Source organism: Puntigrus tetrazona, chromosome 5 (assembly GCF_018831695.1).
Source record: "Puntigrus tetrazona isolate hp1 chromosome 5, ASM1883169v1, whole genome shotgun sequence".
NCBI classification, from domain to species: domain Eukaryota; kingdom Metazoa; phylum Chordata; class Actinopteri; order Cypriniformes; family Cyprinidae; genus Puntigrus; species Puntigrus tetrazona.
Genome location: NC_056703.1, coordinates 12,912,005 through 12,935,152, shown reverse-complemented (window position 1 = coordinate 12,935,152; position 23,148 = coordinate 12,912,005). Strand labels below are relative to the sequence as shown.

The 23,148-nt window shown below is 36.6% G+C and overlaps 3 protein-coding genes across 6 annotated transcripts; all 3 read right to left on the bottom strand.

The window, feature by feature from the left end:
* Positions 1 to 4,930, bottom strand: ch25hl3 (cholesterol 25-hydroxylase like 3). 3 transcript variants are annotated; one of them, XM_043239686.1, is made up of 3 exons: positions 4,139 to 4,930; positions 2,409 to 2,763; positions 1 to 449 (listed from the first exon to the last, which is right to left on the bottom strand). In XM_043239686.1, exons 1-3 carry the CDS (start codon positions 4,558 to 4,560, stop codon positions 51 to 53), a joined length of 1,176 nt encoding a protein of 391 aa, XP_043095621.1. In that variant the 5' UTR covers positions 4,561 to 4,930; the 3' UTR covers positions 1 to 50. The 3 variants fall into 3 exon arrangements, with proteins under 3 accessions (XP_043095621.1, XP_043095623.1, XP_043095622.1); XM_043239688.1 differs by lacking the exon at positions 4,139 to 4,930 and adding an exon at positions 3,746 to 4,132; XM_043239687.1 differs by lacking the exon at positions 1 to 449 and having other exon boundaries at positions 1,820 to 2,763; positions 4,139 to 4,929.
* A 3,724-nt stretch (positions 4,931 to 8,654) lies between these two features.
* erlin2 (ER lipid raft associated 2) lies at positions 8,655 to 18,983 on the bottom strand. 2 transcript variants are annotated; one of them, XM_043239690.1, is made up of 13 exons: positions 18,762 to 18,983; positions 17,135 to 17,190; positions 16,899 to 17,003; positions 16,708 to 16,789; positions 16,586 to 16,632; positions 15,378 to 15,439; positions 14,998 to 15,123; positions 14,600 to 14,673; positions 13,423 to 13,481; positions 12,942 to 13,033; positions 12,736 to 12,825; positions 10,496 to 10,575; positions 8,655 to 10,410 (listed from the first exon to the last, which is right to left on the bottom strand). In XM_043239690.1, the coding sequence occupies exons 3-13, from the start codon at positions 17,000 to 17,002 to the stop codon at positions 10,231 to 10,233; spliced, it is 996 nt and encodes a 331-aa protein (XP_043095625.1). In that variant the 5' UTR covers position 17,003; positions 17,135 to 17,190; positions 18,762 to 18,983; the 3' UTR covers positions 8,655 to 10,230. The 2 variants fall into 2 exon arrangements, with proteins under 2 accessions (XP_043095625.1, XP_043095626.1); XM_043239691.1 differs by lacking the exon at positions 17,135 to 17,190.
* Positions 18,984 to 19,132: 149 nt separating this feature from the next.
* fbp1b (fructose-1,6-bisphosphatase 1b) lies at positions 19,133 to 22,498 on the bottom strand. The gene is made up of 7 exons (XM_043239689.1): positions 22,281 to 22,498; positions 21,706 to 21,868; positions 21,435 to 21,527; positions 21,195 to 21,335; positions 20,969 to 21,106; positions 19,651 to 19,770; positions 19,133 to 19,564 (listed from the first exon to the last, which is right to left on the bottom strand). Exons 1-7 carry the CDS (start codon positions 22,448 to 22,450, stop codon positions 19,379 to 19,381), a joined length of 1,011 nt encoding a protein of 336 aa, XP_043095624.1. The 5' UTR covers positions 22,451 to 22,498; the 3' UTR covers positions 19,133 to 19,378.
* Between the last annotated feature and the right edge of the window lie 650 nt (positions 22,499 to 23,148).

Below are 23,148 nucleotides of genomic sequence, written 5' to 3'. Positions count from 1 at the left end.
AAAATTTCTAATTTCTAAATGATCTAATTACAGGACTTCATATTCAGGCACTATACGTGAGCATGTGTGTACAGCCTGTGTGTGGGGGTTGGCAACTGTGGTTCATGTGGAGGTTTTACAATTTGAAGGTGGTTTATAAGGACACTGTCAATATTCTCATAATTCAAAAGGCGTAAAAAAACAGTAAATTCTGTGTGGTTTCTTGTAATGGGCTGGGTTAGATATAGAACGATGGCACATACAGTTTGTCCAGGACAAAAAGCATTACGCCTACGGAGAGTCCTCATAAACCACAAATGCCAACATGTGTGTGTGTGTGTGCTGAATGAATGTGTTATGTAAGTGTAGTTCATCACAATCAAAATGGAAAGAGAGGGATAAATAGAGAGAACAGAGATTGAGAAGGTGGTGGAAGTATGTCCTTTCCGTCGGCCATGGTGGATGCTATGCTGAAAAAAAAACAAGTAAATCATATTACATAAACTAATATTCACACTATTAAATCCATGCATCAGAGAATGCTAACACACTTCTGTTACTATCACTCAGTCCTGTTATAGCATATAAGTATACAAATAGCAAATACAAAATAGCTAAATAGCTTAAATGAACAAATAACATCTAAAAATAATTGAAGTCACATGCAGGGCAGTATGTTGAGATTTACCCTCTCAGACATGGTTGAAATATCATCAAATATATTGAAACAAAAATTAAAAGACTTATATTTGCTCTCCCTTCGCCTTGAGAGGATCTGGATAATGTAACTTCCAGTTGAATAAATGTCTATTGGAATTTTCTAAGTTTATCAGAGGGGTTATTTGTTAAGGTAAGAGGAATGAGTGAAAACCTGGGGACACTGAAGACTAAAATTTTATCACAATAAGTTATGGATTTGTTTCTTCTGAAAAAAGGAAATCATTGGTTGGATATATAGATCATAACATTTTGATCATAATATTTTAAATTATAGAGGCAGGCAGTGGGGACATGCAACAACTGCTATGTTTTTTGTTTTCTACATACTTTTTATATATGATTTTAACTGTACATTCAAAATTTTGCAGTTAGCTAAATGAGAATACACTTTGTTTAATAAAAAAATTTATTTTACAGTTCTTTTTCATGCATTTTCATTTAATATTCTAGTGGCATGAATGTTACACATTCTGTGGAATGTCCCTTATAATGTCTTATACGCGAGTTGCATCACGCCTCTTAAACATAACACTATGTCTGCATTTATGATTGTAGAAACGACAAAGTTACCCTTCGCTGCTCAAAACCCATGTTTGAAGTAGTAGGTTCTTTGGTTCTTTTAATAAGAAAAGCAGAGCTGGAATTGCCCCACTTTATAGTCTTATTATATAGTCAATAATTAATATTGATATCTAATATTTGGGTAGAACTGTTCTGGAACAGTGTTGTGAATACAGCTTGACCACTGGTTTCTAGTTAAGTCCTCTTTTGGAAGCACAAACAAAGTAGTTTCACTTTCACAACGATATGAACATGGCGCCTGCAGCAATACTACAGCAAGAACAATAGTTCTGCCAACTTTCTTTGTTTAAACACTTGGACGCTGTTAGAAAATAAACCCACTCACAATAAACCCCTGTAGAAAAGTGTGGGTGAGTTTAAACGAACCGTTTTAGGGGGGAGTGGACAAGTCTTGACTTTTATAAAGAATATCTCTTGGGTTCTGAAACTTTCATCTTTGCAACTCTGGGATCTTATCTACGTACTAACAGCTTGTACGGCTCCAAAGACAAAGGAAAAATTCATCACATCACCCCTTTATATATATATAATATATAGCGAAATATATTTTACTGTCTCAGACAGTACAAAACATGTTTAAAAGTTATGTTAGTAACATGTATATCTTAACAAAACAAAAAAATTATGTTAAATATACAACATGAAAACACCGGCAAATAACAAGTATTCAAAAATATACATTGACTTCTAAGCCGAGTACAAAATCTACGTTTTCTGATTATTATAAGCAGAATTAGTACGGATTAGATTCAGCTCATTACACATGTATAAGGCAAAGGTTGCTATTAACCATAATCTAGAATTCACAAATAGATATGTATAAACAGAAATGAACAAATCCATTTGTAAATTCTGTTCATACATATCTATAAGTACAATGAATACGTACATTTACAAATGAGCGGAGTTTAGTGCAACGAATTAAGCCATTCAGTTCCATTGTACATAAAAGATGGCTTTACAAAAACTGGGTTATCATATGCAAGTTCATATAAGGTGAAAGCAGATACAACGGGACACTTTTAAGTCTCACTTCTCAAATGAATTCAAAATCTTTATTGTCTTTTATGTACAATGTTTGGCTCAATTAACCTTGATTCCCCCTATCTGTTGCCTCTCACATTTACCGGAATGTGCAATGAGGTGCCAAAGATGTAATCCCAGTGTCTAAAATAAGGTGCGAAGTTCCCTTTAAAGTGCTGGTGGTGGGCCAGGTGGTGCGGCGAACCGCCAAAGCACGGCAACAACCGGTGCAGGGCCCAAGGAAAGTCATATCCACAGTGGTCCTCCACGGCCATCCACGTGTTAACCAGATGGAAAAGCATTTCGCTAAACGGGTGGCAGCCTACCAGCATGGCGCTTATAAATGCAAGAGTTTGAAGAAACAGCAGTTCAGAAATACTGGAGTCTTGAGCTGCCAGAGCAAAAGTGTCTCTGTTCTGATGGTGAAGGTGGTGTACACTGTGGTACAGCCAGGGAATTCTGGGAAAAACACAGACATTTCATTTAGTTGTGTATAATAATATTATATACAATACTGAAAATATAAATTGATATATTTCACATCGATACATACATACATAATGCATAAGTATATAGACCTAGCTAAAGTTGAGTGGGGTAGTAGTAAAGTAGTAATAACATCAACAGATTATCAAAGAGGAATAGATAAGCGTTTGATATGTCTTGTCTACTCTGCCCTGTTTAGTAAATGGCTTAAATGATTTGGAACGAGTTCCCTTTAGGGACAGAAATAATAAATTGTTGACTGACAGTAGATGCATTACACATACTAATAGTTCTACTGGGAAAAAGGACCAACATTTTTTGTCATATAAGGGAAGACTAGAACAAAAATCCCCTTTTCCCCTACATTATAAATATCAGAGGGTTAAGGTTTTGCTGGTTAGCATGACCCTATCAACCTCTGCTGGCAGATCATTGAACTAAACTGTGAATACATTCAGTAATCTCATCTTCAGGCCAGTTTTTGCAATCCCTCTGTTGCCATAAGATCTGCAATTTGACCAAAAAGAATCTGCTCTTGGTTCATTTAAACCACTTTTTCATAATCTCTCACATATTCATGACAGTATAAACAATACAGAACAGAACATATGACATTATTTCATAGCATCTTTTTGCCATTTTATTTTACACCATAGCTTTTATTCTAAAATCTGGTTTATTATTATTATTATTATTATTATTAGGGTACATAAAAAAATATTATTATATTGCTTTTTATAATTATAAATAATGTTTTGGTATTATACATAATGCTAACTAAAATATTGAATTTATTAAAACAATTATGTTTAGTTGTATTAAATTATAAATCATTTATAATATTATTATAATAAATAATATAACCTAAGCCTATCCATAAATATCTTTGCACCCCCTCCCACCCTCACTAGGACCATAGGGCTAATAAGAACACATTAAAGCTGAAAAGCATTACCTGTGTTTGAAATTCATCTCTTTTTTTTCCTCATAAACCCACTTCTGTGTCTTCAGGCGAAAGCTAATTTATTATATGCACTCTAAACACGTGTGTCATATACGCCAAAGTCCATTTTTAAGTATCAATACCACGAGATTTTGCTTTTATTTTGCGTACTATGTATATAAGCATAACTACATACTATTTTTATACGTTTTCGTGAGACTGGGCTGCAAATTTAACCAGTGTCCCCAGTGGACCCGTGTCAGCTAAAGGTGGCCTTGAGTCTAATTTAATAAAACGGTTAAAATGACAATAAATAGAAGACGTTAAACTTTGTCATCCAAGTTTCCAAAGCTTCAAATGTGCAATATTAGAAACTCAGTGCCAAGTGAGAAGCGTGACGCTTACTTGTGAATGGTGTAATGACAAATGAAGAACAGTGTATCGAATACGAGCATGCATGAGACACATTCCTTGAAGGCATGGAAACAAGACGGTGCCCTCTCCGGGAAATGCGCGCGCCGTACCGATAGAAACAGCGCAGTTAATGGCAAAACGCCAACTATGTATTTCCATAAAATTCGAGCGGCACATCGAAACCACTGATGCAAGCCAACGACTTCACGGCGTATCCTATACTTATGGAGCCATCCCACGTGCGGACTCAACACGTCCAGAAGCATGAAGAGAGCAGAGAAGATGAGATGCGTGCTGAAAGCTGCGCAAACGGTAATGTGGGGTGACATGAGGAACACATGACGCTCCGCATATATGAAGTCCCAAATCCACTGAAGAAGTGCATCGCTTCTGAAAATCAACAAGAGAGTCATTTTTGCGGACTGCTGTTGTTTCTACATAACCCCGAATGCAGCAGCAGCAGCGGCGATGATGTCCTCCAGATGTGTCGTCTTCTGATGGAAACGGTGTGGAGATCGCTTTCATTCTGACGGAGCTCTTTACGGGCACTAGGAATGTAAACGCTCTCCTCCCACAACCGCGACTTTATCAACTCACAAAATCACTCGATATATATATTTTTTTTAAAACGCAGATTTTTTTTCTTTGCTTAAAAGATTTTGCGACATAAAACACCCGTTAACTGTATCGATGAGCAGCTTTGGCTCGCGATAGTGTTGATGGCGTTTATTAAACGCGCTGGTAAATGACATGGGGCTACACAAAGTAAAAGGGAACATTGTTTAAAATGTAAATTACTCAATATTGAATTAGTGATTATTATAGGTTAAACGATGAACTGTTATATAAAACATAATATGGAAAACAGTCACGCTGTTTTTAATTCAAAGAAAACAAAGTATTAGTAATTTAATAATTTGAGTAAAGCCTCAGTGTTTTATTCATACAGTAGAAGTCTGTTCAGAATATCTTGTGTGTGTGTGTGTGTGTGTGTGTGTGTGTGTGTGTGTGTGTGTGTGTGTGTGTGTGTGTGTGTGTGTGTGTGTGTGTGTTCCACAGAAGAATGAATACAGGTTCGGACAAATTGAGGGCCATGTAATTTTTGGATAAGCTGTCGACGTTTCTGCTCCTACAGAACTCTGAAAGCATATGCATTGTTTAATGATTTTATTTATTATATCATTATCCTTTTAGCTGTCTTTATGTATACTGTATTTGTTCTGGAGATCCCAAAAACGCACAGCTTTTCAAATAATTCAATTAAATAATGAAAACCTTTCACTAATATAAACCACGTACAGGATATGTTTCCTGGATATGTTTTGCGCAGGGCTCATACTGTATTGAGATTTGCGGCCGTGGGAACACAGTCATATTCTCTTACTAAGCCAGCAGCAATAGAGATCAGTTGCCAAATTCAAACATCCTTCACATTGTTCGGTTCTTAGTTGTTGTAGGAGGCAAGACTCTCACATTAGCAGACAATGAGCGTAAACGCGTAACATTGCAAGCCTTTCATAAAAAATGTTAAGCTCACAGTTTAGCTGTTGTTTTCTTTTCATATGGTCGGAGAGTGAAGTCCAAGTCTGCTTTGGCAGTCTTTGTCTTGTGTATGAGTGAAAATAACAGGAAGAATGGATTACCAATATAAACGTCCTGAGTGCTTCCAATTCATTACTCACCACATATTGCGAGAAGTGTGATTCGTTTCCCAAAACACTGATGTTTTTTTTTTTAAGTTATATAATATTTAATGAATTTAGAAATACTCTATTCATGCTTCCCTGGTTTTTGGTTCGGTGCCTCTCATTCACCTCATCTCAGGGGCGCATTTTGATGGATGCGTTATGAAGTCGGTTCTTGAACTATTCAGTTCGGTTCACTTATAAAGTATCAAATAATAGTAAGATTTTAGAAATAAAAACAACTAATTCAACACCACAGACAATAATACATGCCAAAGAATAATTATGTTTTAAGAACTGAAACGGGAGCAAACCTAACCTGAAATGGGAGACTGATCCACTTGGGGCCAACACAAAAGGATCTCAATGTGAAGTACGGGGTCAAAAGTTTGAAGAAATAGTGAGGGGCAAGCCCATCTTCAAATCAATGAGAAATGCCACGAGCAACCAGTCATAAGAGTAATGTACTCTCGTTTTTGGTCACTGTTAGGAATCTGGCCGCAGTATTCTGTGCCAGCTGTAGAGATAACTGAAGTAAATTGACATAAAGCACATTACAACAGTCAAGCCTGTTAAGGGCATGAATCACTATTTCCATGTCATTCCTGGAAAAGAACAACTTCAATTTAGCGATAGCACTGATTTGTAAAAAGCTGCTCCTGACAGCACTTATTCGCTCTTCAAATAATAGATGTCAAATGAGACCCTGAAGTCTGAACATTAGATAAGTGGGAACCTAACTGAATTTAAAGAGCTGAGACCGACGAAATGGAAGATACAACTAAACTAGTACATAGTCAGCGGTTGGCAACAAATGTTGGAGTTAGCGATCCTTTTTCGCTAAATTGCACAAGGGAAATAACAAAAACGCCAGATAGAAATCCTTCCCGACACCAAACAGCCTCCCAATCAGCTGCACCAGATATTAATTAGAAACAGAAAAACACAAGGAAGTCCCACGCACACTAATGAATATCATGACGCTTCCCTAAGTTGGGGATGGGGGTTGAACTCGGAGCTCCAGCTGAGCCTTAGGTTCGAGTCTTCACTGGGGACAGCAAGCCATATGATTAACCATCAGGACTGGATGGGCTGGTGAACTCGTGAAATGATTTGAAGTCAGATATTTCTATGTTTTGCTGTAATATGTCAGTAGGATATATCAGTTAACATTTCCAAACATTCATTTTGCCATTAATTGTAGAAGAAACTGACCAAACGGAGACAGACTAAATCCAGATGAACTGTAGTATTGTCTCCAAGATGCTTAAAGAGCTACAGCACTGCTAAATGTTTTACTCACTCGTGTATATTTGCTGTAAAATAACAACCCTGTCAAAATAATTGTCATAAACTTTATCAATTTCATGATCAATTATCTTTTATTAGCTAAATTCTATCAACTTTTAGTGCGAGCACTCTTCGTGTTTAAAGCAGCTTTTGCCCTAGGTGAACTTACACATTTTCTTTGCACGTAGGTCTCTTGAGGCATCTTGGAGATGTTGGCACAGTTCTTCTGGATTTAGTATGTCTTCATGTCATTCCAGACAGACTGAGGGAGCACTGTATGCTGTCAGACTCCATGCTGTGTAAGCAAACATCTCACTGGATTACTGCAATTGCAAAATGAGTAATTGGAAATGTAAAATCATTATTTCCTAATGACACACTACAGCAAAAATAGAAATAACTGACTTAAAACCATTTGCGAATGTTCACCGCTGTAACCACAAATCATGTTGTACTGTATTACTTTTTTTTCCCCTCAACCCAGTTTTTCACTTGTAACAGTTTACTTAAGTTAAAGATTAATTTATTAAAGGAGGCGAAAAATAATTCCCAAGAACTCAACATTATTATTTCAGTACATTATACATGATTACTATATAATAATAATCATTATTATTATTATTATTATGCTGTTTTTGATGGACTGTGTAATAGTGGGTTTTCTCTGAGTAGCTTCTGTCTCTGAGCAATAGATTAATTGTTATGAACATTGTACAGGTGCCAATTTCCTTTTCCTAAACCAGCTGGTTTGACACTTCTGTAAAACTTAATGTTGGTAATCTACCTAGCAGTTCCAAAAATAAATACACGCCCTGCGTGAATCCCACATCTGGTAATAATTTTTGTGTCAACCGTCATCAGAAGCACCACACATTTAAAAAGGTGGGGGGAAATTCCAACAAAAAACAAAAATTATGTATTTGGGAAGCTGTTAAGTCAGTAGGTTTCAGTGCAATATAATGAGAAAAGTAAATTCTCTCCGCGCAACTCAGCATGAGGATTTAAAAAGAGATGTTCACGAGAAATTTGAGTTTACGATTGTAAAAATATGCCTATACAGAAAATACTGTAAGACCACATTAGTGTTAAATCGAGCAGTTGCTCTATTATTGTGAAGCTGATGTTTATGATCTCCAAAAATCATCATCTCCAAAATAACTGGTGAAATTTACCCAAAAAATCACTGAGCTTATTTATTTCCTTGTAAAGCTCTCAATGAGTACAGTACTCCAGGTATCTAAATAAAGAGACAAAACTAAACCGTACTCACAGTGCTAATAGTCACAGTGCTTCATGGCTGCCCAAATGTTAATTAAAAAAGGATTTTCTAAAAGCCAACCAATATGTTACAAACTAATTACAGGAGAGTAAATCTGACAACTGCCAGATTTTTCTACTAGAACTTTTTTCCAATCTGTGTAAAAAGCAAACATATTTCTCCTTAAACATATTTACTTTAGATGTATTTGATCATTTAAATATGCATTTACTTTAAGCAGGTTACTTATATATATTAAAACTGAACACAAACACTTCTTTAGAAAACTTTACTGTATAAAAACAATTATGCACCCAATACATACAGAAACTGTAACCATGACAACCTACTAAAAACAGACAGTGATTCAACATGCATTCAGTGCTCGTGCAAAACACAGATATGAACAGTAAAAGTCTTTGGGAAGCTCTGATGGGTCTTTGAGGTTTCGAACAAGGTATTACACAATCGGCTACAGTGTTTAAAGCATGCCAGTTCTCAGACATAAGCATGACAAGTTCAAATAAACATGGCCCTTCAAAACTAAATTAAAGCCTTTTTAAAGTAACAGTGAGGATATAATTTCAAATGCACAAAAAAGAGGAATGATGTTAATTATTGGGGGCATCTATACATATATCAGCAAAAAACGGTTTATGTTATGTGCCGTCATATTTAGACATGTATGGATGTAAACAGGTAGCCTACATTCCTGACAACAAAAGAAAGCAAGCTACTCATCCACTTGAGCTACATCTGGAGCTACTAGAATAAAATACTGTACATGATCTTATAACAATTTTAACACTGAAAAAAAAAAGCCTTTGCTCTACTTTTTCGTATTTTTTAACAGAACCACAGTTTAGGGAAAACTGAAATTACAAACATTTCCCAAATATGACTAACGACACGAGTGAGAAACAGCCCACGGGCAGGCTGCTTTCTAAAGGTCAGTGGTGAGACTATGACAAAGAATTAAGTGTCCCAAATCCACAGAAATGTGAAAACGACTGGAGAAGATACGCGATTGCACTCCTCTGGGTGCTGTGCGGTTTAATGGGGCATATCATTTTAAAGTAAACTGCACATCGCTTAAGATGAAAAGATTCTTATTAACCCATACTTAAACTCTGCACACAACTGATAAACAATTACGTATGATGCTATACTTTTATATTTAATAATAAAATCTATATGTTACACTGGTATCGCACGACTTTACAGATGATTTTGCAGGATTTTCATGACTATAAACTGTTACCTCTCGAAATATTTTAGTTAATAGTTTAATTAGGAAAGTTTTCATAATTTTGTTGCCATACGTTTTGAATTTTTTACAGCTTGGTCGAAAAACAAGAACAGTCAGCTCAGTCAGTAAAAATTCAAATGTCAACATAGTTAAGAACACAATCCTAATCTAGCATGTATTCTGTGTTTAATTTTGTAAACCCAACAAGAGAATCCCTGAGGTACAAAAGTCTTTGAATGTAGATCAGTCAAAATCCACAATGTAAAAAAAAAAAAAAATGAATGCCTCTTTAGTTTTCAAACTCAACGCATCTTAAAACATTTAAATCATGCACAAAGCAGGTTCTAATCTTACAGTACATCCGATTTCACATTCCCACACTCTGTTCTATTTAATAGTGTAATTCTCTAGTTATCCACCACTGGCTTGTGATCAACTCAACAGGGTATAATTGTAGGTATAGTGTCCAACTGGTACAGCACCGTTTCACTTCACTAGCTGTTTCATCTGCACTGACTGTACCAACACACCTAAGGACTTACCATTAGTCTCCTTTATTACCTGTTAATTTATCCTCAATGCTACAATGCAACATCTGTCGTCATTCCAAGTCCAGTATGCCCTCCGAGAGGGCGTCTATGGCTTTGGAAGCAGCCGAGGAGGAGCCTCCTGGTCCCGTGTCCATGAACATGTGCGGGATCTCACTTCCAAAGTAAATCTTACTATTAGCCGCTATTGCCTTAAATTTCATCAACGTGAGATATTCAGGGGTCAGTTTTAGCTGTGGGAAGAGAAGAAGAGGGAAGGTGAAAACATTCACGAAACAAAGAGCCCAGTAATGCTGTGGTGCAATTTTAGACGTTTACCTTATTGGCCTCGGCTGCTCTCTGTGCGGTGTAAAACTCTGCATCTGCTTTTGCTTTCTGTCTAGCAAGGAAAGCGCTGTCTATAAAATCAGAGAGACAAATGGGAGAGTGAACTGAACACGACAGAAAACACAGCAACATTCAGAGTCAATAGCATTTCATCTCATTTCAGATGTATGATTATGAATATATTCGGCGCACAAAATACACAACACAAACCAATTCAAAGCTGTTATGCAAATGCCTTATTAATAAACGGTTTTTAAGATGGAAATTTGTGCAACTTTGCTACATTATGTATTGTAGGTCTTGTATTCGTCTTTCAAAACATTAACAATACTCATTTATGGGAATTAAAAGACAGAATGTTACAAAAGAAACACCTTACTATATTTTACAACTTAAGCTGCTGCCATTGTGAGTGTTTCCATTGGTCAGGTGTCTCGGTATCTCAACATGTCAGCCCTCATGAGGCAACCATGCTTCCATGTAAAATAAAATAATGTTTTTCTTAGAAGACTGAAAAGACTATAATCCCACATGGTTTTTACTGTATTTTTCCAAAGTACTATTTAAGTATGGAAGTCATTCTAATGTGGGGAAAATGACAGAGAAATCATTTTGCAGGGCTACTGCCAGATTTGTCACCTCTTTTACAAGCAGCAGGAACTCTAACAAAGCATATATTCAAGTATAAGAGCACAAGAAAAACAATCCAAAGCTAGAAGAAATAAAAAGTCCTTGCATATTAAAACGTTCAGTAAACATGTACAGTAAATGTCAATATGTATAGATATAATGTTACATAATGCAGTTTGCAACAAAGTTTGTATCTCCCAATGGACATGTAGTATAATGACCGGCTTTGCATGCAATCACATGACATCGATTTGTCTTGGGCATACGTTTGTAATTTTTTTTCATGTAAGTTTTTGCATTAAGGAGACAAACTCCTAGACCATTAGTAAAGGTTTTGAAAAATGTTCTTCAAAAATGACCGGCTTGCCGGTTTGGTAGACAGTTGTTGCTAATTATTTGAATAATGACTGGTATGACCTTAAACTTAACTGCGTGATTTGACACATTATCTGAAATAATATATTGCAAAAAAAAGCTTGTCCTTTCCGAATGATCATCTTAAGAGATGAAAAAACTTAAACTCAAAAAAATAAACACTGCCATTCAAAAGAGGTCAGAAAGATTTGAATGTTTTTAAACATTGTGTCTAATATGGTCACCAAGACTGCATGTATTTGATCAAAACAAAAGGAAAAACTAATGTCGAGAAATATTATTACAATTTCAAGTAAATGTTTTGGGTTTAAATATCTACCAAAATGTAATTTGATCCTGTGATTGAAAATGTTCAGCAGTCATTAGTCTTCACTGTCATCACATGATCTTTTAGAAATAATTTCTTATTATTATCAGTGTTGAGAATGGTTGTGCTGTTGAATTGTGGAAACTGTGATACATTTTTCAGAATTTCAGATTTAAAAAAGTTAAAAAAAAAAAAAAACAACAAACCAAAAAAAAGCATCCATTTCAACTCAATATTTTTGTAACTTCATAAAAAAACTGTAATATTTTAAATTTAAATTAATTACAATACAGGACAGTATTGCATTTACTTATATATTACTTGTATATTTCAGAATTTAAATAATTAAATTTAAATATATTAAAACTGCACACAGAATACAAATTTTACTGTATAAAAACAATTATGTGCCCAATATTTAACCAACTTAATAAAAACAGACCAGTGACCATTCAGTGCTCGTGCAAAACACAGAGATGAAGAGTAAAGGTCTTTGGGAAGCTCTGATGTTTCTCTGAGGTTTCGAACAAGGTATTACACAATCGACTAGAGTTTAAAGCATGCCAGTTCTCAGGCATAAACATGAAAAGCTCAAATAAACATGGCCTTTAAAACTAAATATAAGCCTTTTCAAAGACAATTCAAAAACAGTAAGGATACTGTTTGAAATGCAGATATGAAGTATGCTGTTCATTTAATTTTTTAACAGTACATCTTTGCCGATATTTTATGTATGAACCAGGTAGTGTGTATAATTTTATGAGGTCATTTCTTTAAAACATTTAATGTTAATTTTGAAAATAATGTAATATTTTCACAAGTGCAGGGCCCAAACGCCAAATGTTTAATCGAGGCTGATTTTCATTTCCTACACTGCAGTTCAAGAATTCAGAGCACACTTAAAAACACATTCACTCACCTTCAATTTCGGAGATCTTTTTCTCTGTTTCTTTTTCCATAACTTTCTGGCCAAATTTTATTTCAGCCACCTGAGCCACCTTCTCTGCCTCTGCACACATGAAAAAAAAACGTTCACTTTCATATTTACTGTAGCTTCATCAAATCTAACCCACAAGACCAAAACAACTCATCAGGCTGAATATTAACAAAACAATTTTTGTTCACCAATCACAGCCTTTTTCCTCTCCGTTTCTGCCTCCTTCTCTACAACCTTCTGAGTCTGAGCTGCAATCAGTAACTTTGTTCTCTCGCTCTCCCTAAGAGAGAGAAAGACACACACACAAGAAGAGAAAAGGGAGAGATTATTTTTCAATCAAGTCGACTGATAACTTTATTTAACACCAAAAATAGAATGACAACTCTGTAAGCTATTTAAAAACCAGGGTCCAAAATTAAGCCTTCCCATGAACTTTGAATTAATACAATTTCGTTAACTGCATTTAAATCCTTGTTAACTACTGATGTGTAATTATTTGGACACGTGTATGCTAATCACTAAAACATAAATAAGGAGGAAATCATTTTGTAGTACAGTAATATGCTAGATTATGCAAGAGAATAATTCTGTCACAGAGGTTTTAGTTAATTTTGGAGCCTTGTAGCAAATAATTAACAGAAATTACATAAGATGTTCTCAAAAACCCACATTAGTTCATAGTTCCTGCGAATGCTTTCTGGAATGTTTGGTTTGGTGACACGGACCGCCTGCTTAGGAGAGAGAGGAACAGAAGAAAAATAAAGGAAAGCGAAAATAGTTAGACAGACAGACATAAAAATCGCTTTTGCTTTTAAACAAAAATCTATTTTTGTTTTTGCCCTCATTTTTCATGAGCTGAACTCAAAGATCTAAGACTTTTTCTATGTACACAAAAGGCCTGTTTCTCTCAAATATTGTTCACAAATCTGTCTAAATCTGTGTTAGTGAGCACTTCTCCTTTGCCGAAATAGTCCATCCACCTAACAGGTGTGGCGTATCAAGATGCTGATTAGTGCTTGATAACACTTGCATTTGTGTCTTTTTGTTTGCTTGGGTAGCCACGTTGCCGCTGTAGCCTAAAGCAGTGTAGATCTTTGAAAGGAACACTCCACTTTTTGGAAATATGCTCATTCTCCAAATCCCCTAGAGTTAATAAGTTGAGTTTTACCATTTTTGAATCCATTCGATATTCCATTTCGATATTTTTCCTAATTCAAACTTGAGTCTTCTGTAGTTATATTGTGTACTAAGACCAATTTTCTAGGCTGATATGATTAGGAACTATTATTCCAGAATGGGAGCATAATGAGCCTATTTTCAAAAAAGTGGACTGTTCCTTTAAAAAGGCAGAGCGGTCATCTTACAAAGAGACCTTGTTGCGCAACATCTTTTTTTGGGGGGGCTGGAAGGATCTTGGGAGAGAGTTAAGAAGCAGGAAGCATAAGCACACAAAATCAACATAAGCACTGCTCTCAGAGGAAAATAAATGAATACGGTTAAAAACATGTTTAGTGCTTCCAGATAAAAAAATAGTATCAATGGAAATGAACTGTCTGCACAGCTGATTATGGGGAAGACTGTTTTAAGAATCTGTGAAACTTGTTCTCAGCACCAATGGGATTTGGTTAAAGGAAATCTGCCAAGCCGAAACTAAAGAAAGAAAGACAAACAAATGCACAAAGAGCTTATATGCCGCATCTTGTCTTAGGTCTACTGTTTTCCTGAATTTAAAAGAACTGTTAACGTAGAAACTGTGCAGAAAACAGAATGCTGAAAAGAATGTAACTCAGTGGATCAGAAGAGAAAAATAGTTAATTATATAAAAAAAAAAAAAGTTGAGTCTCACCTGAATGATGAGTCCGGGGGCCATGCCGTTTAGATCCTCCTGCAGTGTGAGCTTAAGATTCTCATCTATTTGATCTAAGAAACAACAGGTGTGCAAAAAATCATACAATTAACTTTTTGATTTCTCACCATGCAACATCAACTCCAAATAAAAAGCAATTGAGAAGTTTATGCCACTAACAACATGTAAAAACCTCACATTACCACCAGAGGGCTGTAACTACTGACTGCCCTCATCCCACTGCACTCGAGGATGAAATCTAAATCTATTGTCTCATTTTGAAAGATTATCAAAATATATTTCAACAAATTCAAAATGAATAACTAAAAAGACTTAATGAATGAGTGAATGAAATGAATGAGGTTGAAATGGTTAAAATATTAAAGCCCATCACCTACCAAATAGACCTATGTAGACCTCCTGAAGTGTGTGCACACTACAGAACTGATTCAGCTCATGGTGCACCTTGTTGAAAATCAGAGCTTTGTCGTAGTCTGCAGTGAAGTTTCTCACAATGCCATAAACTGCAGCAGAGTAGACAATGATGTTAAGAGAGAGATGAATAGGGAACATAAAATAAATGGCAGTCATAGTCTGGGTCGCTGCTCAAATTCATGGGGAGAGGGATAAAACATTTATTGGAGAGTAGGCAATGGCCAAAGAGGCTCTTAGTGGGCCCACCCACATTACAGGGCCCAGGAAAATGTTCCCAGCTGTCCTCCACTAATAACAGCCTTTTAAGTGCTTCTACATCATAAATGACAAAAAGTAATTTTACCTGCTGTGGGAACAAGGTAGTTTACCACCTCAATGCGATCAAAGTAGATCATTACGCCTCCACTGCAAAGCAAAAAAAAAAACATGTTGATATATATAAATGAGTGTGAATATTTACTTTTAGAAAGCAAAACCAATCAATAAAAATCTAAAAACATCATGTTTCTGACTGACAATCTGTTCACAATATTACTACTTGTACAGGACTTTTAAACAAATGCAGACTCTGTGAGAAACGTCTTTCAGAAACATTAAAAATACACATTTACGCACATTAAGTACATATGGTAATCACAAATAACCATTACATTGCTCATAAACTGTTTACAGCAGTGTTTCTCAACCCTGGTCCTGGCGCCCCAAAGACACACTGCACACGCTGTGTGTCTCCCTAATCAAACACACCTGATTCACAAGCTCATTAGATGAGACTCCAGGTCCTGAAATGTGTGTGTCGGGCATACACTGCGCGTTTTTCATCGTGCGACTCTTCTTTGAGTCTGGCTGACTTGTGACTTGTCAGAAATTTCGGTCGCCCCTTGTAAGGATATCGCACAGTTGAAGCAGAGCTACAAACTAACTGCCCTAAACTCTCACTATTTTTCTCACTCCGCAAAAACTTTGGCTATTTAAACTAATAACAATAATATATATAATGGTTAATAGTTCATCGAATGGTAATAGGGTTTCTGGCTATCATTCAAAAACGATGTCATCGTCTGCGCAAGCTCAACCTGCGTATTTCACACGTGTAGTGTGAGAACATTAATTGCGCTCGACAATCTGGCCCATACAGTGTGAGTGTATAAATCATGAGCTTTGGCTTTACATCGCATGCAGTGTTTTCGTGCGTTTTAAGTGCGAGTTGATACCTTGCTGAATTTGCAAGGAAATCGCACAGCGTATGCCTGGCCTATGGAAGGGCGCCCAGGACCAGGGCTGAGAAACACTGGTTTACAGCTACAATCAGAAAGATCTCTGGGATTTATTTATAGAACAGTAGAGAGATGAGAGGAAATAATAAAGAAAGGAGGAGGGAACAGAACTGTGTAATGTTTTGAGCCCGCTTTAAATGTTTGAGCCTGAACTCATCTAGATCAATCTCTCATGTGTCCGCTCATAAATTACGCTCCAACGCAAAGTTGTTTACCTGCAAAATAACATATTATGGCTGCAGTTTATATAAGATATATAAACAATTTACCTCACCTTGTGCCACATGGAACATTCTTTACTTCATCTGTTTGCAGCGTTGTCTTTAAAAAAAGGGAAAGAATGCAGTAAGGAAAGAAAACCACGAAGTGAAACTGTGCATAAAGTCTGTCATTTACCTGTACAGACTTGAATGTAGTAATAAAAGGCAGCATCAGATGAAAGCCAGGGCCACTGGTGGAGGTCAGCAGAGCTCCACCTCTGAAAGAAAAGAAGCACACATCTTTAGTACAAAGTAGAAAGTGACAAGCACTACAGCATTTGCTTGGTTCTGGAAGCAGATTATTGAATAATTTTACCAACAACTGACCTGTAGTAAACACCCACATGTCCCTCTTCAATCTTATGAAGAGCAGAAAACACTGCAGCTCCTCCTATGGCTAGGATCACAGAGGCAACTGCTCCCAATGTCATTCTGAACACAAAAGTAATACGTTAAGCAAAATATGCTAACCTACTGACCCCACCATAAAGCCATTTAAGATTTAGATGTATTAGTTTCTTCATCTGAACAGATTTGTGGAAATTAAGCATGACATCACTTACTCAACACTGGAACCTCCTGTGCAGTGAATGGGTGCCGTCAGAATGAGACCAAACAGCTAAAATAAAAAATAAATAAATAAAATACTACAATAATCCACACAACTCCAGTCCATCAATTGACATCTTGTGAAGAAAAAAGTTGAAATAGACAATTCACCATTAAGACATTTTAACCTCAAATCACTGCTTCCAGCTAAAATATAAGCTAAAAATCTCTTCATAATGTTATTTTCCTCAGTTGTCTTAAATGTAAAACTCCTTAGCGCCGTTCGGCACCCATTCACTACAGAGGATGCATTGGCTAGAAAGTCCAAATCTATTATGATGAAGAAAGGCCTGAGGGCGTATAATTTTTTCCCCCATTTTTCATCGCCACGCGTTCAGATGTAAAATACCTTAACGTGTAAAGTAACTTGCCTGTACTGTTCAATTATTTTACATCGGCATAACAGCCATTCATCCTAAAATGGTAAACGCGTTGTGTTCTAAATAGACATATCCAACAAAAAGATGAATATTTATCCCAAAAAAAGTAATAATTAATATTAACAATTCTTAATACATGTAGGCCCTATTTCACAAACGCAGCATAGCTAAAGCCAAGACTGGATCTTAGTTAAAGGGGTCATATGATGTTGCTAAAAAGAACACTATTTTGTATATTTGGTGTAACACAAAGTGTTTATGCATTTTAAAGAAATAGTTCGCCCAAAAATTTAAATTAGCCCATATTTTGGACTTTCTTCTTTCAGACAAAGAAAAAATTTATCCCGATTCCTCCAAGCTCGGTAAGGCTTGTGGATAGCAGCCATTATTTTGAGGCTCCGTAAATAAGATATACCCGCAAATACTGCGACGTAAAACTAACCTATACACCTTCAGGGGGTTATCACATGTCCTCTGAAGCAGGAGGGGGTATTGTTTTACTGTAGTCTGCTGACCTAATCCAAACATCCTGTGGAAGTGGAAGCTGGTCTTAGTCAAAATTCCAGCCTAGTCTGTTGTGGATGATTAGAACGATTTTTATGGGTGTGTGTGTGTGTGTGTGTGTGTGTGTGTGTGTGTGTGTGTGTGTGTGTGTGTGTGTGTTTTGTACATGTTTTATGGTTGACTGCTAAACATGACAGATTGAGAGAGCATGTGGAACACTGACATTGATGTGACTTTGTTGCTAAGAGGATTGAGAAAACCAAGCACAAAGACCTGCATGCAACTGTCCGTTTTATTGACTGTGTATTGTTTTAAAATATCACAAACGAAAACCTCAGTTCATTGAACCAGCACTACAGAGTGCAAAGCCCGGGTTTAAGAACGAGAATAGCAAACAGGAATTCTGAATTAAGACACTGTAGTTGTTTAAATGCTTGTCTTTAAGTGACCAAAAGTTGCCGCGGGATGTGGGTTTCCACTTCGCGTCGCACAAACTAATCGACACGGTTCTGTAAATTAAGTTACTGTTACGTTAAAAACAGCAAACATCTCCTGGCGAATCTTACCAATAGAAAACATGACTAGCTAGCTTTAAAAGATGTGTATAGAGGCTAAACACAGTAGATAGCCTGTCAAGGCCAGATTGCAGCACGAGAAAATTACTTTGTGGATAAATGCGAACAAATAGAGACGTTACCTAAGTACGTACTGTAACTCCTTCCTGATTGCCGGTTAGAGACACCTGAGACCGATGAGGAAAATACAGCGACGCTCTTTTGCGTCTGACGTCACGACGGGTTTAACCCACTTTTCCGCTGCTGTTAGAGCATCCTACCGTTAGATGGCGACAGATATCTTCCTGTATAAAAACAGGGTTGGCGCTTACCAATGAGCAATTAAAAACGTTGCCTGTAGCATTATTGCTAACTTTATTTTTTAACATTATTCATTTTAGTTCTTCAACTTAAACGTTTTTATTATTTACACATTTTACGTTGATTGTTTTGTGTATTTATGTTTTATCCCAGCTTTGTTTCACTCATCAGATGATGTTAAATATGGACACAATAAAACAATACTGGTTTTATTTTCAGTGTGAACAGAAGTGTTCATGGGGCTTAACCTTTATATCATGAATGACATAACTAGGATGCATTAGAGTACAAAAAATTTACACAGAACAAACATTTGTGAAAATGAAAGTTAAACTTGAAACTACGCAGATGCTTCACGCTGTGTCCTTGCGTTTCGCTTTGTTTTCGAGGTTCAGTGGGATGGGGGTGGTTGTAGTAGATGACAAAAGATGGTTGCATCTCATTTAAACCTTTTAAAGATGGAGATATACTCCTTTACATCATCAGGGGAACCCAGCACTACAGGAACCCTCTGGTGGATTGAGTCAGGTTTGATGTCTAGAACATTCATGGCTCCTGTTGTTGCCATACCGCCGGCCTGCTCCATGATGAAGGCCATGGGGTTGCACTCATACAACAGCCTCAGCTGAAGCCCAGAAAGAAACATGAAACCGGTTAGATTGCTGGCATAAATGCACTGTAAAATCACTTTTAAACTTTTTTTCTCCCCACCTTGCCCTTGGGGCTCTTGATATTAGCAGGATACAGGAAAATTCCACCATAAACCAGAGTCCTGTGCACATCAGCTACCATGGAGCCCACGTAGCGCCCTCCATAGGGTGCGCTGCCATCCTGCAGGTCAGAGTGGGAATGTTATATTTCCTGTCAGTGGAAAAGGCTAATTATGATGGCTAAAGCTGAGCTGAATTGTACAGATTTGCTCTATAATGTTCTACTGCATATTAAGAAGAGATCAATTATTTCATTAAAGGAACACTTCACTTTTTTAAATAGGCTCATTCTCCTACTGGTTGCAGTGATTTTAAAAAGACATTACTGTCCAAAAATATACACTTACCCCAATCGCTACACCTAAACCTAACCCTACCCATAATTTATTCATAAAACCATATTGAAATGATAGCTGATTAAAAAGGGTGTAGAAGCACCTAACGCTGACCATAAGCCTAAAGCAGACATTTTCTGAAAAATTATCCCACATAGCTGATTGGTTTATTGTAATGTTGTTTCAGGATCAACAAGGATGTTGCTGAAAGCACTCTCCTTAAGTCTGATTAGACAAGAAGCATCTAGTTTAAAAATGACCAAAGAGTTTTGATATTTTTCCTGGGCTTTTTTCCACAGGCACTGCGTGATATCACTGCACCTGCTGTGGCCATGGTACTGCAGCAGACTTCCTTGATTATTAAGCCAGAATGACAGTATAGTTCCTATTCATATCAGCCTAGAAAACAGCAACTTTTAATTTTCCATCAGGCTTAGTACACAATGTAACTACAGAAGAGCCAAGTTTTTAAAATATTCTTCTTTAAAATATGCTTCTGGTCTAACCAGATTCAATTATCTATGCTATGCTATGCTAAAAGTGCTATATCCAGACCAGAAGAACGGCTGAATGGATTTAAAAACAGTAGTTTTTAACTTTTTAAACAGTACTTAAAAACTTTTTAACTCTAGGGGAGTTGGAGAATGAGCTTATTTTCAAAGTCAGATTTTTACTTAAAAATATGTAAATATGCTTGAGTAAAAGTTGATGTTTTTCACATTTACATTTAAGTACTTTTCACCCTTCAAAAATAATGTTACACCGTTATTACCGTTCAAACATTTGTGGTCATTACTAATACTTTTAACTTGATTTTTTACTTTATTTATTATTTAATGATCCCAAACTTTTGAATGATAGCGTTAAGTCTTTAAATTAAGATTTGACTCTACTGTGATAATACTAATAATGATTGTTAAGATAGTAAGATGTTTCTCTAGCTCAGCCTTTTAGTGAAATATTCTCAAAATCTGTGAATCTTACCTCTGGAAATTTCTTCTTTTTCAGATATTCCGTCACATCTGGGTAAAAATGTGCTGCGTAGCCTTCATTCAAGCTATAGATCTTTCCCTTCTTCTTAATCTTCACATCCCGGTCTACAAGTATAAACTCACCGATAGCCTAACGATGGAGGTGGAAAGAATGCATAAAGATTAAGTGGTAATGCAGCTATTTAAATTTATTAGTACGTAACATAATTCTGACTTACAGGATCGAGCATGAAGCAGTTGACACCCTGGCCCGTGGAGAGAACCAGCATGGTAGCACTGCCATAAAGAGCATACCCTGCTGCCACAATGTCTCTGCCACTCCGCAAGGCATCCTTTTCTGAGGGCTCATCATCAGTTTCCTGGATATCATGCGCACAAACAAAAGCATTTCATTAGTCTTTAGATGACTGTAAAGAGATATGTTTTTACTGCAAATTATATGAAAGCCTGTACAGTACCTTTCTGTAGACTGCAAAAATGGTTCCAATAGAAGCTAAGCAGTCAATGTTTGAAGAGCCATCCAGAGGGTCAAAGCAAACCACGTATTTGCCCTGGGCAAAAAAAAAAAAAAAAAGTTTAATACATCATTACATCATTAATAATATTAATAACATAAAACCTGTTATTAAAGTTAATAAAGTTGGATTTACTGTGACATTGTTTATATTAATTAATTAAAGGGTTTTTTTAGGTTAAAACAGCAACAAAACCAGTAATGCAGACACTTACCCTTTTCTCTGGTTCTATAATGATGGCGTGATCATTTTCTTCAGACACCAATACACAGGATGTGAAGGAAGATTTAATCATGTTTATAACAAGATCGTTAGACAGGACATCCAACTTTTTCACCTGGTCACCTGTAACGTTTGTGCTTCCTGCAATTCCATAGCTGAGAAAAAGAAAAAGGCAGAATTCAAAACTTGTTCATGAAGAATTGTGTGGTCTAAATGTTTTCTTTAGAGCGTTGATAACTTAGGAGAGAGTCGCACTTTGCCCCCATTTCAACAAGAGTCAAGGTCTAATCATTGCCTGAGTCTGTAGTGTTTGTTTGCAAAGCAGTCAAACGCTGCAAAAAGACACTGGATATAGTAAAATGTGCATCAGTAAGATGCATCAGAAAAAGCTTTTTGCACAGATGGAAATGAAAGTTCAAACTATTTAAAAGTTTGCAATCAACAGGACACTAAAGCACATTGTATAGTCTGCGAAGTGACAGTGTTGCGACACATCCAGTACTAGTAGCAAAAATGCTCTACAAACAATATTAAAATTGAGGTAAAGATGCACTGGCAGATACTCACAGATTAGCAATGCCTGCTTTTCTGACAGCAGTGGAAATGGCTTTGATGGCCGTGCACATGGAGTTGAGAAGGGTCGTAAGCTCGCCTGTTCCTTTGGCTTTTCTGCCCTCTTCCAAGACAAACCTGGTGAGGGTCACCACATTAGTATCAAATGCACCTCTGTCTGACATGATGACTGACTGTGTTCCTGCTGATTCCTTTCAGAAAGGATGTATATTAGAATTAAGTGAAGATATATGGCAGCGTTTAAAGTGGGAGTGATGGTAGTTTAGCCAATTGCAGTGAGAGTTAGAAAGGAGGAGTGGTTTTTTGCACATCTAGTGAGTGCAGGTGAGGGCCTGGCCGAAGTCCGTAGAGTTTATCATAGATTTCACCCTGAGTAGAGGGTTGCAGTCTCTTCAAAACAATGAAGATTATAGCATTATCTTATTTGATCTGGCTGATTGACCGATTGACATTTTGCAATGTAAATCTATTTCATGCAGCAGATTGCATCTCAGTTATAACATCTTGGCTTACAAAAAATGAATGATAAAATCACTGACTAGCTACTCTATTCTACAGATCATTTTGCAACATTCATTCATCTGTTTACCTAAAGACATAGTTGTAATGACTAATCATTGATTGCTATTGCAGAATTGTCAGCAGAAACAGTTCATGTGCGCAAGGTGTCCGTGATCAACGTGCAGTTCAAAGGTTTGTGCGCTTGATTCCGTTCTGAAGGTTAATTGGCTGCAAAAGAGTGGGGCAGTGGGATCCTTACGCAAGATTCCACAAACATGCACTAAATAACTATTCAGGATGGTTATTAATGGTTCAACTCTGATCTTTGCTGGTTTTCAGGGCTAAAATGATGATAGCCTAC

Excerpts from the sequence above, each read along its gene's own strand:
- ch25hl3 (XM_043239686.1), bottom strand. The coding sequence starts at position 4,560 with ATGACTCTCTTGTTGATTTTCAGAAGCGATGCACTTCTTCAGTGGATT. Across the intron at positions 2,764-4,138 it reads TGTCATTACACCATTCACAA|AATTCCCTGGCTGTACCACA; the intron begins GTAAGCGTCACG and ends TGTTTTTCCCAG. Across the intron at positions 450-2,408 it reads GCACCTCATTGCACATTCCG|CATAGCATCCACCATGGCCG; the intron begins GTAAATGTGAGA and ends TTTTTTTTTCAG.
- erlin2 (XM_043239690.1), bottom strand. The coding sequence starts at position 17,002 with ATGACATTGGGAGCAGTTGCCTCTGTGATCCTAGCCATAGGAGGAGCT. Across the intron at positions 16,633-16,707 it reads CTACATTCAAGTCTGTACAG|ACAACGCTGCAAACAGATGA; the intron begins GTAAATGACAGA and ends CTTTTTTTAAAG. Across the intron at positions 13,482-14,599 it reads CCCCCGGACTCATCATTCAG|GCGGTCCGTGTCACCAAACC; the intron begins GTGAGACTCAAC and ends TCTCCTAAGCAG.
- fbp1b (XM_043239689.1), bottom strand. The coding sequence starts at position 22,450 with ATGTCAGACAGAGGTGCATTTGATACTAATGTGGTGACCCTCACCAGG. Across the intron at positions 21,528-21,705 it reads TTATAGAACCAGAGAAAAGG|GGCAAATACGTGGTTTGCTT; the intron begins GTAAGTGTCTGC and ends TTTTTTGCCCAG. Across the intron at positions 21,107-21,194 it reads ACTGCTTCATGCTCGATCCT|GCTATCGGTGAGTTTATACT; the intron begins GTAAGTCAGAAT and ends CTCCATCGTTAG.